This window comes from Lonchura striata, chromosome 20, assembly GCF_050655825.1.
Source record: "Lonchura striata isolate lonStrDom1 chromosome 20, ASM5065582v1, whole genome shotgun sequence".
Classification (NCBI taxonomy): Eukaryota; Metazoa; Chordata; class Aves; order Passeriformes; family Estrildidae; genus Lonchura; species Lonchura striata.
In genome coordinates this window covers 11,237,452-11,256,577 of record NC_140722.1, presented here as the reverse complement: position 1 = coordinate 11,256,577, position 19,126 = coordinate 11,237,452, and the positions used below count along the sequence as shown (strand labels likewise).

General features: G+C 44.2%; 1 protein-coding gene across 4 annotated transcripts in view; it reads left to right on the top strand.

Annotated features, from left to right (window-relative positions):
* The window catches only part of CDH4 (cadherin 4), a 421,918-nt gene that overhangs the window by 384,043 nt on the left and 18,749 nt on the right, over positions 1-19,126 (top strand). For all 4 annotated transcript variants that reach the window (XM_021553526.3, XM_085558266.1, XM_085558267.1 and 1 more), the window contains 3 exons: positions 10,106-10,291; positions 15,516-15,769; positions 18,833-18,975. In XM_021553526.3, the coding sequence (XP_021409201.1) occupies positions 10,106-10,291; positions 15,516-15,769; positions 18,833-18,975 (583 nt within the window). The remainder of the gene's footprint in view (positions 1-10,105; positions 10,292-15,515; positions 15,770-18,832; positions 18,976-19,126) is intronic.

Below are 19,126 nucleotides of genomic sequence, written 5' to 3'. Positions count from 1 at the left end.
AAAAAAAAAGTGGGGGGGAAGGATATAAAAAATACTCTGTTGGTCTCTCTCAGATTGAACACATGTAGTACTTGGTGTAAAACCAAGAATAATACAACCTCCTCTCCATGCTGGAGAGTGTAAATTCAGTCAGCTGGAGCTGCAGCACCTCACGGGAGGCAGAGGCAGGAGGAGCAGCAGAGATTCCATGTGCTTCCTGCATGTTCTCCACCTGGAGCAGCCAGCAGCAGGTTCTGCTGCCTGGGCAGGGCTGCAGCAGCTCTCACCCACGGGCTGAGTGTCCCATCCACCCCCAGCACCGTGGAAAAACCCAACAGTGCATGGATGGGACGCATCAATTGATCCGATATTTGCCTTTCTAGCCTGCTGGTTTGTGCAGCTGGGTTAATATTATAATTAATAAAATAATATCATTCTATTAATAATTGCATTTAAAATTTGAATTAATATTAAATGCCATCGAATATTATCAAAGCACAGACAACCCCCAGCCCACGACAGCACCCATCAGCCATCGCTCACCATCCCCCATTTGTCATTGCAGCATCTGGCAGGGCTGTCTCCTGGTTCCATGTCTCATTTAGCAGGGATTTCTCTCCTCCCTCTCCTCCCCTGTTCAGTCTGTGCAGGATCCAGAGGGAGAAGCCACAGACCACATCCCCAGCCCGTGCTTTCCATGGAATTGTCCAGTGAGAAGGAGGTTCCAGGCAGGTGTGAGCTGCCTGTGTGCAGTGAGGTGTGACAGGGCCACGTGTCACTGCCAGAATCTCTGGAGCCAGAGGAATTGTCAGAGGGAAATGGGAAATGCCCTGGTGACTCTGTGCTGTGCTGGCATGGAAATCACCCTGGGCTGTGCCACCAGATCTGAGTGTTGGGATCAGAGGCTGTTCCCATCATCTCTGGTGTGTCAGGCTACAGTTTCAAGGAGAAATCAGACACTGATGCTCCTATATCACATATCTACCCACGTTTCTTGTCTGACATCTTTCCACCTGTAGCATTTCCTCAAATTTGAATGGTTTCTTGTAGATTCTGTGCCTCTTTCTGCTTTCGGTTATATACAAAATATCCTAATTGTCTTCCTCAACCCAGACCTCCACCCTCAACCCTCTCAATTTTGGAGAGCCTCTTTCAGTTGTTTGACTGTAGACACCCAGCAGCATCGTGGTAAGGCTGGATGTCCACCCAGCCCTGCCATGTCTGTGTCTGCCAGATGTCCCAGGCAAACACCCATTTGTGCTGGATTATTTCATTATCTCTAAAGACCACAGCATCTCAGGCATTGGTGTGAGGCTGAGAAATTTAAATACATTCTGTAACCCCATTATTGGAAGGCACTGAAATAAATCCCCTCCTGGGGTTGGCTAACTTCCTTGGGTCGGCAGGTTTTTAATTCTTCAATATTCTTTTGCTTTAAAAACAGTTGCTTCCGAGGGCTGTCATTTTAAGAGGATATATATCGGGAACTTCATTAAGTACATTTCACTTATGAAATCTTTAGTGACATGCTGTGGGGGAAGAAAAAGGGAGATTTAGCAAAGGATTTGGGAGTGCTGTGAGTTTTCTCTTATCAAATCTTTCTAACTGTCCGGGATGTCTTAAAGCTTCCCAGTTGTAGAAGAAAGGGTCACAACACAGAGAAAAGCCAGTTAAAATCAGGGAATGGTTGAAAGGTTTCACAAAGTTTTTTTGAGTGTGGCAGAGTTCTTCAGCATAGTGCAATAACAGGTTCTAATTGCTGAAAAAACTTAAAAAAGGAGAAATAATAGTTTTCTCTTTCCTGAATTTACAACTCCATCTTTTCTTTGACCCGGTGATTCTCACTACATTCCTCTGCTCCATTCTACCACAAATGCTGTAAACAAAATTTCAGCAAGAAAGAACCTCTTTTTCATGGCAAGGCTGATTAATTACACAGCATTTAATGTAGTCTCTTCTGTGCTCTGAGTTACTGTAAACAGGCAGGCATTTCTCTAGAATGCCAGATTCTCACCTGGGTGAAGGTGGCACAGAGTTGGGCTAGGTGACCTGTACAGGTCCCTTCGAACACGAACCATTCTGTAATTCTGAGATTTTAGGCACTCCATCCTTTCCTGTGGGAATCCTGGCACAAATCTGTGAGTGCAGGTGCTCACTCCTCTGGCAGACACTGCCATTATATTTTAAGCATCAGTAAGGACATAAAAAACAGCCTTTGTGGCACCAGTGCAGAAGATCATGTCTTTACACCACAGAATAAACCACACTTTCAGAATAAAACACTTGCTTCAGTGGCTTTCTCCTACAAGATTGCTCCATCCAGTCAGGAACCTTTTTTTTGGCCAGACCAGAGAGTCTTCCAGTGCCTGATGATGGAGTTCCAACTTATTCATTAAAAAAACCCAAAACCCCCCTGTGTGCTAATTCTGAGACTAATCTGGAAATAACAGAGATTCCAATTGCAGTGCAGAGGAAGTTTGAGCAGGAGTCAGTGTACAGATGGGCTGAGCTGTGCTGCACAGGAAACTTGTTAAAAATCTCAATACCAGGATTACAGCATATGTAAAAATCAGTTTCAGTACTCTCATAATTCTTCCTTTCCCAAATACCCATCTTGAGATCCCAGAGGCACAGGAGCAGCTTTCATATGCCTTAAAATCTGAAAAAATTAAATTAAAAACTCATTATGGGGAATGGGCAGTTAATAAGAAAATCCTAAACCAGATTTATCAGCTTAAGGCTCTTCTTTATGAAACTTTATTACAGGTGCCTGAATTGAAGCATCCCCTTCTAGACATATTTCACCAAGAGATACAGAGCCAGACCTGTGGAGTACTTGTTGCTTGTTTAGGAGCTCAGCTCTCTCCTGCAATTTTTGCTGCTCTGGTTTACATGTAAATCAGGAAAATCTTGTTTTCACTTTTGTTCAAAGCAGCGTGGGTTTTGCTGCTTTGCAGTTTTCAGGAGAAGGAAATGCAAGGCCTGACATGCCAACAAATGAATTGATTGCATCCTCTTTTTAGGGAGCTGATTATTTTAGAGAGTAAAAGTACATTGGAAAGCCCCCCCGTGCCTTGGTGGGGTGTTGCCCTGATTTTTAAGTGTTAAGTTTTCTTTTATAGTTCTTTTGAAAGTGTTAAAGTTCTCATAAAACTTCTTCAGCCTTCTGATAATGTTTGCGTATTTGGGAGTCAGAGTTCCCACACAATTTCATGTAAAAATAGAATCGTTTACATATTTATCTGTAGGTAGAGAGAAATTGATTGGTCTTTAGACCAGTGTGGTTGGAGAGGTGGCAATTCCATCCTCCAATCCATGGTCATTGTTAGAATTCTATAAATTCCAGATGCTCAGATAAAACACTCTCTTTTTCTCCTTTGAACTTACCAAGTTCTGTATACTCATTTATTGTCCAATAATGACAGTGGGGGATGCAGGGGGCACTGCTTTGGCAGGTCAGGGTATCCAACCCCATGGTGGTTTATTTGAGGTGGTGGAGCTTCCCAAGCTTTTTTTTGGCTTGTTTCAGCCCAGCCCATACAAACCTGTTTGGGCTCCCAGTGGAGCTCAGCGCCGTGCTGGGATCAGCCCATCTTCCCGGGGCTTTTCCCAGCCCAGCAGCTCAGGAGGATCACAGGGCTCTGTGACAATGCACGGGGGAGATCGATAGGCTAATCCAGGCTGACCTGATGGATTTATCAAGTAACACATGAATTAATGATTTTCTCAGCATTCTGCCCCAGCACAGGGCATGGCTCCAGCCCGTTCTGCAGCTGCCTCAGGAGACAGGCAAGTCACTTCAGCCTTTGGTTCTGCAGCTGAAGGGAAGCATAGGGCTGTCAAGCACTCTAGAGCCATGATGCATCTGTTCAAAAATGCTCTGCTGTATAAATGTATGTATATAAGGGGTTGGTTTTTTTTAAGAATGAGGCTTTGTAGGCAGTTCCAGCTGTTTTAAAATCGATGTCTCTCTTTTAAAGAGAGCATTGCTAATTACACCTGACAATCAAGTAGTCTGCAGAAAAGTATCAGCCACCTTTTCCTGCTGTTCATTCCGTGGGCAAGAAACAAAGGTATGTTAGACAAGAGAGCAAATGAAATGTTCAAAGGATCCTTGTCTAAAACTGAAAAATAAAGGGCTGTGCTATCAGATCAGAATTTTAATGTATATTGTTTCCACTGTTTCCTGACATAAAATCTTTCATTGTTGGGTATAACCATTGTTAAAGGTCACTGTTGCAAAGGCTACATCATTTAGACGAGATGAGATCCCATTTTGGATAAATTCACAATTTTTGTTCCTAACAAGGAGATAGTATCAGGATTTGAATGTACAAGAGTGTCGGTTTACGGATTAAAGGCTTTTGTGTTCTGGCAACCACACTATGCCAGATTTCGTGAGTTTCAGTGAGATGTGCAAGTCCCCAAAGTCAAGTAGGTTGATTAAAGTGGTTCTTTATAGCCTTTGAAATAGAGATAAAGTACAACTTTCCTACATGGGTTAATGTAGATTTTTTTTTCTTGACAAGGCTATATGACTTCCAAGGACATAATTTTAATCTCTTTTTAAACCTTTCATACGAGCATTGTAAAAAGCTCCTTTGTGTTGTAATGCACTTTTATAAAATATCTAAATTTCTATGCAAACTTCAAGCCTCATTTCTTAAGATATATTTATTTGGAAATTGTTATCTTTCAGCAGAATGGTGTCTTGTGTCATCATTTCTGCAGCATCTTTTCATATTATCAAAAGAATGTAACATCTGATAATGAAAAAAAAATTAGTGCTCTTTGTTAGATATGCAAACTACTTTTTTTTTTTTTTAATATCCTTTTACTATTATGTGCTCTAAACTCCTGGCAAGTACTCAAAGAGTCTTTGAACCAAGGTGAAACCTACATGTTCCTTCCTCACACTGGAGCCTGAAGTGAGAGGGTTTTCTTTTGCTGCTTCTGAAAGAGAAGGTATTGCTTTATTCTTCTCTGCTCCAGCTTTGTCTTCATATTCAAAGAGTAAAATTTGTATATTGATCCAGAGTTAGTCATTACTTGAGATTTTGAAAAAATGACACCAGTAAAGACAAAGTGTAAAGCCAGTGGCTGTCACCTGTGGCAGGAACATGCCCGAGGTTGTCTGTGCTCCAGCCTGAGATCAGCTTCAGAAGTGCCAAACTTTGAGCCTTGCTGTTGTTTGTCAAACTCTGCCAAAGAAAAAGGAACCAGCACATGGAGACCACGCTGAGCATCACCCAAGCTTCCAGCACAAACTCCCTGGGAGCAGGTGGGTGCCTTGTCTGCACCACACCACGCTCAGAGCTCAGAGGGCTCCTCTGCAGGCAGCTGAGCTGCTTTACTGGCACAAACTGCTGAGGACAGAGGCAAAACTTCCAAAACATCTTTTCAAAGCTGGTGAGCTCATTCTCCTGCACTTCCTTAACTGGGCTGGGCAAGGCTGACTCCTGCCTGGCCACCACGAGGCAGTGCCTGCAGCCCAGGCAGCTCCTTTGCCAGGGAGCCCCGTGACAGCTGGGTGTGAGTGCATGCATGGACTGTGAGTAGATCCACGTGGATGTGAAGCTGAAGCAGGGATGCTGCAGGGATGCATGAACCTGGAAAAACAACAGCCCAGAGGTTTATGGAGGGGCTGCTAGCTGATGGAAGCAGAGCAGCATCCAAAAGGAGTGAGGACATCACGAGTCATCACTCGAGACCTCAGTGGAGTGAGTAGGTTAATAAAACCAGAAATTATCATCTCAAAGCCTGACTTGAAAAATAAGGCTGACTTTACAGGGTTTTTTGGGGGATTTGAGCAAGCTCATGGTCTCCTTTGCACACAGTGGAGGGAGACCTGGCAGTTCCTGTGTGACTGTCACAGCAGCTGAGAGCTGGGATAACTCACAGCCCAGCACTGCCATCCCTACAGAAAACTATATTGGAAATTAAAGGTCACAGAATTGATAGTAAGGCTTAAGAAAACAGCAATTATTCTGCTAGGAAGAAAAGCTAAATTACCAGTAGTAAGAGTGGGGGGAGGGAGGCAGGGAAAGCACATTATTGATCTAAATATCAAGTTGGCAGATACACAGAGTACAATCTAGAGGTTTTTTACACCTCTGGGCTCATTCAACCCACACAATAAAAAATGCAGGCCTATAAAGATGGAATAAGAAGCAATCAATTAGGATGGCATTTGCTTGTTTCCATGCTGCAGTTGGGCAGGCACATCACAATTAATGATTTATTAGGAGATGTTCTCCTCCCCCACACACAATTTTACACAGACTGCTACAACCAGACCACATTTGTTTATTAATTTTCCTGCTTTTCAAGTATCTTTGTTAGCAGAAAAGGTAAACTCTAGCCTGGGATACCAGCATGGGGTTGGGTGGGTGCCCTGAAGCATGAGGAGCTGTGGGTTTTATTCAGCCAGTGGATCCCCCTGAGTGCTGGTCTGCTCATCACCTTATCTCCAGAGCCTAAAGAGGCAGGCTGGCAGCAGGAACTGGGGAGGGATGGGACTCCCCACCACTCAGTCTCATTTCAATTTCTCCCAGCCTAAGGAACCTAGAGAGAAGATTCAGCACTTTGCAGCAGTCCTATCTGTCAGGAGAAAGGTTCAAAGTCTAATAAGAGGACTAAGATGCCCTTATTCTTCTGTTAATCCATAGCTATGGGTCATGAAACACTATTTGTCCAGGCAATTCAGGCTTCATAAACTGCCTGGAACAAATGTTGTGCCAACATTAGTGAATCTTGGAGGCAACTGAAAGATCTTTCCTGCAGACATTCATCTGAACAAGTCTTTGCCTTCACAGCTTTTTAGCAAAATCAGCCAGAGAAAGAAGTAAGAACATAGGGAAAAAAGGGAATTCCCTTTAGAAGGAAGCCTGAATAATTATTTTTGTGTTCATCTGTCTCAATCCCACACCTCCCTAGGAGTGGCTGCAGTAACTAATTGGTTTTACTCAGCTGTGCATGGCTTCACTGCCCAGACTCTGGATTCATTGCACAAAGTCAAGTCATGGTGTGAATTCATCATTTGTCCCCCACATCAATCCCTTTCTCCTCTAGACTGATATTTGTCTGCGTGTTTATGTGCTGTCAGGTCCAAATGATACAAAAGACAAATTCTGGGATTAACCAATTTTAGTACCAACCCAAAAATCAGAATGAATTATTTCCTTTTCAGCAAGGTATAACTTCAGAGGAGCCAGCTCAAGGGGAGTGGGAGAAGGAGTTTTGCCAGCACAGGCCTTTATAGGAGGATAAGAAAAAAACACCCCATAAAATTTAAGGATTTAAAATATGCCAGTTTCAGAACAGATCCTTATCTGAGAAGGGAAGTGTATGACAATCAGACAGAGAAATCCTTGTCAGTGGTCTTTAAAATTTTTCTGGAAATCAAGGACATCAAATGCAACAATTTGAAGTAAAGCTAAATGAAATACATGGGAATATGAGTAAATGCTATAAGTATAGGTCAAGCACTGCTTTATCAATCTTGTGTTTACTCCAGCAGCTCCTCTGTTGCCCATTGTTTTACCTTGTTTGAATAGATATGCTTCTCTTTATTTGAAAATCAATTGTAATCTTATGAAAGAGAACTTAGAGCAGAGGGAATGCTGGAAAGCAGCGTAGTGAAAGATGTTCATTATCCTGAATTACTCCAGGGTAAGGAGGGAATGACATTAAAGAAGTGTGGGTAGCTTTGAGCTGCCATCCTTCCTTTAGCAGGTGCAATTTAATGTCATTACTTAATTTTATTTAAGGTAAAGACAATTGTGGACAATACACATTACAGAATTTACCTATAATAATGATAGTGGGGGAGTTTGAGAGGGAGGAAAGGCAGACTCCAGTTTGAATTCCCAGTGGCTGCTGATCTGTAGCTGATGAAAATTACTCTTTTCTTCATGGCACATCTCTCCAAGATTTGCTTTTACCCTGAATAGCTTTGGATGGCTCCTTTGATTCCAGTGAAGGTGTTCTGTTCTCATCAGAATAATACTTTGCTTTATAAGCACAGTAAGCAGTATCCACTCTCAATTCTGCTTAGGACTGATAATTTCCTACCTGTACCTAACAGAGGTCAACAACAAGTGGATGAACTCCTGGATCGCCCAGGATGTGCTGATCATTGCGGTTTTCACCCACATCAGTTTGGAAAAGCTTTATAGGCTGCTGTGATCTTCCTCCAGGCTTTATATTAGCATGTACTTGTGTATTTATAATTTTTAATATAACCTCATGTTTTAAAATATGTAAGATCTATAACTGTGGGTTGAAAACAGATGTAGTGATGGCTGCTAGAGGAGCTGCTGTAAAATCTGTTGTGTGGGGTTTTTCATGTAGCCCAAACTCTTTGGCAGCACCTGGGGTGTGACCTACTAAAGGTGTTCAGACTGGCCCTCTTAAATGGGTTAAATACAGCTGATGGTGTGTTCTTAATGACTTAATTCTGTTTGGTTCTGCAGGGCATAAGCCTAGGATTGATAGATTAAATCAGTGGTCCTGGGTTGAAGATTTGAGATGTTTTTTTTAACTTTGGAGTTAGCAGTGCAGCCTAAAAGAGACTGGGGGCTCATCAGCTTGTCACTGCTGCCATGCCATACAACATTAATTTAATGTAATGGGCAATAACTAGTGTGGATTTAGGAAGAGATGATCCTGTTTAACTAATCTGCTTCAGTTCAGACAAGGTTGATAGTAGAGTGTACATATGGCATAATCTAATGGATTTTTCAAGAGGCTTTTGATAAATTTCCATATATTTCCCTAGCTTAAGCTGTGTGCCACAGAGACTGCAAATTGGGCAAGAGAATGGGTAAAGAACAAGTGAAATCAGGGGAAATAAAGAGAATAGAAGAGCTGTAGCATGTAGTAGAATAAGAATTATCCTGCAGCTTCCCACTGTTCTTCCCCACCACTGGGCATGGCTGGAAAGAGATGCCATCTGCATTCACTAATGAAAACTTGTTTAGGACAGGTGCACAGCAAAAAAGAGGGCAAGATGCCATTCAGGATACCACTAAAGGACAAATTTAAATTTACATTAGCATGAGGCAGATTGCATATTTTTGCTGTCAGCGGCGAAATAATATATAATAAATACAAGCATCCATAACAGAGAGATGCCAAAGGATGGGGATGGCTTAGGAGGGGAAACGGACTCCTGTGCTAAGAAAGGAATGATTTATTACCATTTACACAACCTGGCATTTGTGCACACCAAAGGCCAGATTTTAGAAGTGCTCTGCTCCTGCAGTTTGGGGCCAGAATTTCAGTTGCAGACTCCGAGCCAGCCGCTCCCGGCGTTTCCCCAGTGTTTAATTTGCCATATGTCAATCAGAGTGTTGATTTGCAAGCGCTGCTAATAGGCAGTGCTGAGACATGAGGACAGTTGAAAATTTGGGAATGTGTCTTACTGGCAGCTTTTGAGTCCCAAACACTGGAAGTATTCACAGGCCAGGATCCCTGATCAGCCATGAGATAAATCAGGGACTGGAAAGCAGAAAAGAATGTAGCTAATGTGTCAGGATGTGCCTGAACAAGACATGCTCCATGGAAATCAGTGCTAAATGAGAGAATTAAGCACCAGGAAAGGCTGTGGCAAAATCACAAGAAACACTTCAAATAATGAGACAAAATCAGGGGCAAGAAAGAAATAAAATGAAGTAAAATCACTGAAGAAGCAATAAAATGCCATCACGGAAATCTGAGTGAGGCAAAATACCTTGGGATAAATGGAAATAGTCATCCTAAAAAATTTAGACATTTCAGTATTCCATTTTCCCCTGCTGTTGACAATTAACTCTCTGGTTGCTGTAATTGAGCAAGAATATCAAGGATGGTTTTTTTTTGATTTCTTGGAGCATTTGCTGGATCTTGCAGTGACTGTGTGGTAGTGGGTTTGTTCTCCCTCGGGCTGAGAGGTGAAGTTAGGCTTTGGGAAAATACTCAAAGGAAAAAAAGAGGAAAAGCAGAATTGAGAAACAGATGTGTTGCTCATGGTCCCCTTCATGGCTTCATGGCTTCCCTGTGGGCACGGTGATGGAAGGAGAGGGGAGGGAGGTGTGAGGATGGACAGAAAGCTCCCACCATGACCAGCCCTGTGATTCCTTTGCAGTATTCAGGAGAAGTGCCTGAGAACAGAGTGGAGGTTGTGGTGGCAAACCTGACGGTGATGGACCGGGACCAGCCCCACTCTCCCAACTGGAACGCCATCTACCGCATCATCAGCGGGGACCCCTCGGGCCACTTCACCATCCGCACCGACCCCGTCACCAATGAGGGCATGGTCACCGTGGTGAAGGTAAGGGGAAGCTCAAGCACGCTGTGTTGTCACCCTTCCAGCTGCAGGGATCACCAGGAGCCTGCAGTTGTTTCCTGTCTGGAAATACGAGTGCTTGACCTGTTGTTTCCCATCTGTGTGTAGGAGTCCTCAGCACTCCCCAGTGCATGGCACTGCTTCTGGGTTTCCCAGCTCAGCCCAGCCCACCCTGAGCTTTCAAAAAAGCCTCACATGCTGAACAGACTCCCAGCACCAAACCTGACCTCCACCTCCTGCTTCTCCTTGGCTCTTTGAGCTCTGTAAAAGAGAACAATCCTGGGCTGGGCAGCCCTGCCCTTCTTGAGCCAGAAAAGCCCCTGTTTGGTGTGGATCAAGGGCACTGTTTCACTGCCTGGGTCAGTCAAGAGATCCTCTGTGAAAGCAGGGAGTGTAGGAGAGGAGTGAATTTTCTGGCAACAGAAGCAAAGTAAATTTTCCCTTTGACTGAGTTGTTTGGCAACAAAACTGTTGGAGAGATTTTCCTTTTCCTGGTATTAAGTGATAAACACACAGTGTGGGATAGATCCTCAATTCAGGACAGCTCCACCCAAAGTCACCCGCCGGGCTGGATCAGCAGAAGATCTTGTCTAAAGACTCCCAAGAAATCAAACCAGAAATATCCACCATCCCTTCTTCCCTCCATGTGCTGGTAGAGCTGGAAGCCTCAAGATACCTGCTGCAAGTGCCAAATTGTGTTTCCTTCCTTGCCCCCATGTTTCCAAGGAACATTGCTCTATCTTCATTGGAGCATTCGCTTCTCTTTCAGTTTGGAGGCCAGTGAGTGTTTCTGCAGTTGTTACACACAGCCAGGACATCACTGGATCCCTTCAGCATTCACTGAAGCTCTTCCTACATCAGATACCTGTGGATGCTCCCTCTGATTACAAAAAACAGCAAAGACATCACACATAGGCTGCTGAGATGTGCAGGGGCTGCACAACACACACTGCATGTGGAGAGGATTAGTACCTCCTGGGGTGGATAAAGGCAGCACCTTCTGATAAGTCTGGCCTTCCCTGACAGAAAGTTTTAACCAACAATATAGCTAGAAATACTAAGTTTAAAGAGCAGCATGATGCAAGAACAGCTCTGTGTTGAGCCTTGCTTCCTTGTTATAGACTGCAAACAAGTTGCAGTCATTCCTAATGGGCACAGTTTGTCTCTTAGGAAAAGTGGCATCAGTGAGATGCCAGTGAGGTCACTCTGGCAGGAACATGTGAGCCTGTCTTGTTCCCTGGCCCTTGGGCTAAGTGTGTGTGTCTGCAGATGCTGCTCTGCTGAAACTTCAAGGGACACACCATCCTACCTGCCAGATGGTATTTCAGCAAGGTCCTCTTCTTTATCACTTTTTGTTGCTCTTACTATGAAACCTCTTCAATCTTAGACACGTGTATATGGTTGTACATATGTGTGCAAGTATACACATATCCAAATCTGTATTTTCTGCTTAAAAAGAAAACATTCAATGAAGAAAAGTGCAAAAATTTAACTTCCACTGACATCAGCAGCCAATCTGAAATCTAAATGCCAACATTTTCACTGCAAGCACGGGAAGACCCCTTATTCTTAATATTGCAAAGTGTCAGGCAAAGGCACATCAAAATGAACAACAGCGGATTTGCATGATCAACACTGCTGCACAAGGACTTGTGCATAATGAACCATCCCTTATTCACAACTTGCAGGCAAAAAGCAGGGCAGATTTGTCAAGACACCACTGATGTTGATGTTGACTTTCCACAGCTGTGTAACCCACAGTGATCACAAAACAGAGACCCACATGAAAATCCGATCTCATCAAGATGAGCTTAGAGCTTGAAATCACATTGGATGTCTTCACTACATCACCTCACCTGATCCTCCTGGCCACAAGGGTTCCCTACCTCTATCTGGCTGGGAGACTTTTTGGTGTATTTTCAGCAAGGAGAAAGAGTGAAATTGCTTGTGATTAAATTTTCATGGTGAAGAAGGGAAGACTCTTAGGATTCCACCTTCTTTGAAATATTTTGTTCTCTGTTAATAAGTGAATATGCTTAAAGGTTTGGGGGATGTATCCTCATCAGACTGGGTGGCCAGTCAGATCTTGTTCTTTGCTGTGTTGGAGCAGTTTCTTGCTGGTTTGATCACTGGTGTGGGTTGAAAACACAGGTAAAAAATTAAAGTCAAGTAATGAACCATTTATTTACAGACCCTACATGGCTAGATTTTCATGTGGTTCTTCAAAGCCACTCACAGATAACTCCTGCTGCAATCAAAGGAGTGACAGCAACAGCACAGGGAGGGGGGCTCTGTGCAGAATCCCACCACTTCACCAGCATTTTAGGGGCTTGAAATGGATGGCCAGAAATCCTTCCAAGACAGATTTCCCTTTGGAGTTCAGATTATGCTCATGGGGGCCAGTTTGCAGCTGCCCTCAGCAAAATCCCATCTGTAGTTCCAGTGTGATCACCAAAAGTATAACATTTCCCATTTCTGTTCTTGCCTTTCCAAACCATTTCCATAACTGTGCAAGACCCTAATCTTCAAAGAAAGCCTTGATCAAGGGCAGAGGGAAGCTTCCCACTCAGACGAGACACCGCGGAGTCTGAAGACAATCTCCCAGAGCAGCAGTGGCTGCCCTGTGGCAACCAGCTAAGTAAAATGTTATTATAAACTCTGCATGGATCAGAGCTGTGAATTTATAATGGAGATGCTGCTGAAGCTTCAGTTATTATTTGTTCAAATTTGTTCACTTCAGTTCAAAGTACCCCAAGAGAAGGAGGACACGTGGCAAGCCCTTGGCATCGCTCTGCTGCAGCCCGGCCCGAGGTGCTCATGAAGGAGGAGGATGTGCAGCATCCCCAGGGGATATTTCACAGCCAGATCACACACCAACCATCCAGCAAGGAGTACCTGCAAAAGTGCTGCTTTTTAATTTCATGTCTAGTGCTTCTTGGACATGAAAGTGAAAAGTAGGCAAGAGTCCCACATGTCCTTGTCTCAAATGTAGCAGCTCTGTGGGCTTTTTCAGGATCCTGCTGTCATGGAATCAAAGAAAATCTAGGATTATCAAGTCCACCTGTTAACCTAGCAATGTCAGGTCCACCATGTCCCTAAAACCACATCAAGTGACCAGTGTACAGCATTTCCAGTGAGATGCATGGAGGTGGAAGGGGTGAGTGTGGTGTGAGGAGCACAGAGTGCTCTGTGCACCATTATCCTCAGAGGAAGGCAGTTTTAGGGAGCAGAGGTATGAACAGTTCTGGTATAAATTGCTTATTAAGGTGTGAAAGTAGTTCTGCCTTAGGGCTGGACAGTGTCTGGCTGCAAGAGGCTGCTGTCCCATGGGGTTCAATGGCCCTAACTGCCAGGACAGCACAGACTCTTGATTCTACCTTTATATATATATATATATATATATATATATATATATATATATATTTGGTTTTTTTTAACAAAACTGTATGAAATAGGATTCAGTGGACAGAGGAGAAATGAGCCTATCAGCTCTGTCTTGCAGACTGAAGTGTGCTGGACATTGTTTGGTGACACTGATGCCTCCTAGACAGCCTTTGGAGTGCCTGATCCTGGTCCAGCTCTGCTCCTTGCATGATTTTTCTGCAGCCCAAGTTTTCTTGCTACCAGAAGAAAGAGGAAGAAGTTGAGAGAGCAGCTCTACATTTTTTTTGGGGGGGAAAACTTCACTCCTTTACATCAGGCCACATCCTAGCGGAGCTGTGTGTGGTCAGGGTGTCCTGAGCATCAGCAGCAGGGAGCTGCCCACAAAATTCCCCATGGAGCTGCTCAGCCCCCAGCTGCCTCTGAGCCCCTTTGGGAGGGAGGGGCAGGGTGGCTGTGGACAGCCTAGCAAACAGAGCAGCATGGAAAAAAAAAAAAAAGAAAACTGGGAGAATATAAATTAGAGGGAGTGTGAAAAGAAATTGAGGAAATGCATTAGTCAAATTGTTTCAAGGGCTTGAATGGTGTTTAAATAGGAACTTTTAGCATGCATTGGTTTTGAATGCAGCACAAGTCCGTGAGTCAGCACGGGTGGGTGTACTGGGAGTCTTTATGCTTCCTTTTATTTATTAAATGTTGGCCCTGCCTGTCAGGAAGCCATTTAGCATCGGGAACATTTGCACTTCAATCGAGTAGAGATTCCGCTGTTTTACCTTTTGCCCCTGAAATTTGTTTCTCTCGTGTAGGCTCCTATGATTTGATTTCCCTCCTGACAATACTGGGTTTTAAACAGGACATGGCAGGCAGCTCCTGCTGCTGTAAATCCCTGTCCAAGTCGGTGTAGCTGTGGCGTTTTACATCCTGAGTGAGAGCTTTGCAGACTCAGCTCAGGAGAAGGTATTAAGGAGGATGGATATGCTTCTAAATTTATAAATCACGGCAAAGCAGTTTTTAACAAGCAGAGGTGTGATCCTGCATAGCTCAAACCTCTCTGGCAGATGATTAGTGACTTCCCTCATAATAATTAGTGGGATGGTTTAGAAACTATTATTACACTGGGCTCAGTCAGTCGTGCCAGCAAAGGCTTTTCACTCTGTCTGGCTCCTGGGACAGGCACATTGTCTTTATGTGTGTGTTGAGAAGAGATCTGTGGCCTCCCAGCAGCAAAACCCAGCTGTAAGAGCTGTAGGCAACCTCCAGAGACCACGAGGTGCCTTGCAGGAGGATGAGAGGCCCCACTGGAAGGACCACCTGCTTAACCTGACCAGGGATTGTTCCTGGCAGCTCCACCTTTGCTTATAAACTCATTTAAGAGGGAAAATAAAGAGCCGTTCAGGCTCATGAGTCCACAGAGACTGTCCTGGTTCCACAGTCAGCAGTTTCAGTGCTAATAGCACTGCTAAGTGCCTGTCCCATCCCTCTGAACAGGCTCCACCTGTTGCATTAGGTGGGTTTGTTCCTCACAGGCAGGTTGTCTTTTGGAAACCACTTAGCATTGGAACAAAACACAGGGCAAGTGCTCCCTGCTGTTTGCAGTTTTTCCTTTGTGGAATTTTTTTAACTACTTGACCCTCCAAAAACTGGGAGGCCAAATTCTCCTCTGGATTGAAGTTGCTCTGGATTTACACCTTCAAAAGAACTGAGCTCAGGAGGAAACAAGATCAGGCTATGACTTTGATATCATCTGCCTTCTAGTCTTGCAGCTTCCAGCCAGAAGGTAGAATTTATCCTCTGCTTGGCTCTATACTTGCTTGTTTGTTTGTTTTAGGCAGTCGATTATGAGATGAACAGAGCTTTCATGCTGACAGTGATGGTATCAAACCAAGCTCCCCTGGCCAGTGGCATCCAGATGTCCTTCCAGTCGACAGCAGGAGTCACCATTTCGGTCACAGATGTCAACGAAGCTCCATATTTCCCAACGAACCACAAGCTGATCAGGCTGGAGGAAGGGGTGCCGACGGGCACCGTCCTGACCACGTTTTCGGCGGTGGATCCCGATCGCTTCATGCAGCAGGCAGTAAGGTGGGACACCAGGCAGCCTGGGGGCTCCCCTGCAGCTGGGGGCTTCAGCTGCATGAGTTTTGGGAGCCAAGCAGCTGGAAGCTGATTTCCAGACTGGCTGGAAATGGTGGGATGTGAATGAGATCTTGGCAGGGAGTGGCACCTGCAGTCGAGCGCTTGCACAGCGTCCTGTAAACCCACGAACCCCCTGCTCCAGGTAAGCTCTGAGCAGCTGGGTCAAGGAGGGCAGAGTTGGATCCTGTGCTACTGGCTTGCTGTGGGGCAGATCACACCTTCAAATGGAGCAGATTGCCACGTTGTTATAGAGGTCAGGGCTGCTTTGTACCCAGTCTTTGGCTCTGCCTCACCCAGGGTGCTCTGACCTGTGTGGTTCATGCATTTCGTAAACACAGAGGTTTAGAAAAAGCCATCTTTGTTATTTATATTTTATGGGGGGAAACTGAGGCATAGAAAGGGCTAGGCCTGGGTTTTCAAAGGGAATGGCTGGGATTTTTAATCATGCCTTGTGTTGCTTCCAGAGCATTTAGGTTGAACCTTGCTTAAAAGCACAGTGCAAGAGGAGATGTCGGCTAGTTCAGAGCAAGGCTGGTGAGGTTACAAACAGCTGCTGGGCAGGCTTTTAAAGTGCCAAATTGTTCAGTGTTGCCTGAGCAGTCAAACACCCATTCACAGGCCACTGGCACTTGGTCTGTATCTCACCAGTGCTCCCCTTGCCTGCAGGTGCAATTTCCTCCAACCTTCCCTTTCTCTTCAGAGCACCTGCCTAACATAACCTCCTCCTTAGCTGCTTTCCCTATGAATGCGATTCAGCTGGCAAAATTTTAACCTTGTAAAAGTCAGATTTCTATCCAAGCAGCTTAAGATCACTTTTAATTCATGCTGTGACCAGGAGGATGTTACTGACTCTGTTTTGTCCCACCTGGGCAGACCAGGGACTGAATCCAGGGTCCAGGACCCCGGCTCACAGCCTTCCCAGCAGGAAATAATTGGCAGAAAAGCGTAGGTGAGAATGAGTCCTTGTGACACTTTCACAACTATTTCGGCTCCTTCTGTGCAGGCAGGAAATGCATTTCCTGCTCTTGGATACTTTTACATCCACAGAAATTGTTTTCTTTTTTGCTCTCAGTCTCTAAGAGCTGTGGTATTTTTGACAAAACCTGAGTATATGATGTGACCACGGCTGAGGCCACTTAAACTTGCATCAGTTGTGACATTTTGTGTCAGGAAGAGTTTGAAATATTTCACCTGGCACAGAGCTGTCGGGTCTAGAAAATGATAGTTTATTCACTGCCTCATCGTGTTGTCTTTAGACAGGCATTGTGACTTTGGAGGAAAGAGACCATCCTAACTAACAAGCCCATTTTTCTTATGTTCTTTTTGAAATATTGGCCTTTGAAGGGTCTTTATTTCCCTGATGTCTGTACCAAGGCTGGTTTTCAGAGGAGAGAACAACTCATTTGTGATTGAGTACCCCCTCTAACCTGGAGGAGGGTGATCTGTAATCCAAACGAGCTCCTGCTGTTCCTGTCATTGCTCAGGGCATGTGTAGGGTCTGCTAAGGCATCCTGTGAGTATGAACAGTTACTTGAGTTGTCTCTTCCTAGGGCTTCCAGGACGTGCATTTTGTGCATCCACCAGCACCTCATGTCCAAACCCCAGTACAATCTCTCTCCCTTTGCATCAGGACAGCCAATGCCCAGGCTTTTCAAGAAGCAGTGGGGTGGTTTTGGGGTCCTGTCTTCGTGAGATGTAAAAAAAGTATTTTATTTTTTACTTCACAGTTGACATTGGTGAGTTAAGAAAAAAGATACCCAAAAGGCCAAACTTACAGATCCATGATAAGCACTTTGCAGAGCTGATCCAGCTGCTAGAGCCTTGCATACAAATTTTAGTCCCTAAATAGTCTTTGATGAAATAGAGTTTTTACAAATAGAAGAAGAGGAAGCAGGAGCATCTCCAGTAATGCACAGCTTGGCATGGGCAGTGTCACACCTCAGGTTATCCTCATTAGCCACAGACACATTCACAAAGCCAGCTTTGAAACTGGATTCCTGGTCGTTTAGCAGAGAAAGGGCAGGAGCCTCACAGCAGTGATACTGAAATGAAAACATCCCAAAGAGTCTAGCTCCATGAAATGTAATTCTTTCCTTTGGCAGGAGTTTGTGCAGCTGTGTGTTGCTTTTCTCTTCACATGGATTGACTCAGCTCAAGTTTCCCTTTGAGTTTCTGCTTCAAATAGCCCAATTCTGGACAGGGATATTCACCAGAAGCCAGTAATGCTCTCACCTGCATATCTAATGACAAATTATATAAAATTATCAGCAGGTCTGAGTTACCCATTAAACAAGCTCAGCTACTCTTTGCTTATTTCAGTAATTTATAGTCTGGACATTTATATGCTTCCAGTTGGATAGTTATGGTCCATCTCACTTCCAACAGTACAAAACTGTGAGGCAGAAAAGCAAGAAAACAAGTGAGTAAGAAGGAGAACTGAACACACTGATCTGGAGAACATGGGAAAAGTTTGCCCAAAAAACCCATGTTCTCAGCTGATTTCACGGGACATGAATAGACAACAGTTGTGAATTGACTGAGTAGCTGGGAGGTGACTCTGATGGTTTGGTATTCCCAAACTGTTGTTTATTAATGGTGGGCAGTAAACAGGAATATCTTTGACTTTAAAAACCTGTTTTCAGAAGGGCAAGATCAGGAGCAGGAAAAAAGCAGGAATCCATCCTCTAATTCAGGCATATGATTGCAGTGGTCCCTGTTTCTGCTCAGCTGCAGAGACCTCAGGAAATGTCCTCTCCTAGCAGCAGGAAACTGGCATGTAAGTGGCACTTAGCGGAAAGAAGAACCTTTAAAACTAAAGTAATTGAAAAATTGAATAATTGTAAAGGTCAAAAACCGGATACTCAATTAGCATTGTGTTTGTCAACAAAACCAGTTATCCAAAGGTCCTTTGAATCACAGGTCAGGAGTCCAGAAAAAAAACGTATTTCAAGCAATATTAAGGATACGTCAGTGAAAAGACTGCCATGTATTTATTTCCTTTCTCTGTAGATACTCCAAGCTGTCAGATCCTGCAAACTGGCTGAACATTAATGCCACAAATGGTCAGATCACTACTGCTGCTGTCCTTGATCGAGAGTCAGACTACATTAAGAATAATGTCTACGAGGCCACATTCTTGGCGGCTGACAACGGTGAGCCCAGGCTTCACATTGTTCATGCTTCAATAAGACTCTAATGTGATGCATTAAGAGAAATGATGCCCTGACAGAGTTGTCAGTATAAGTTATCTTTTTCCCAGGTTTTTATGGTCAAAAATGTGAAAGTGGGACGGGAAATTGCTGG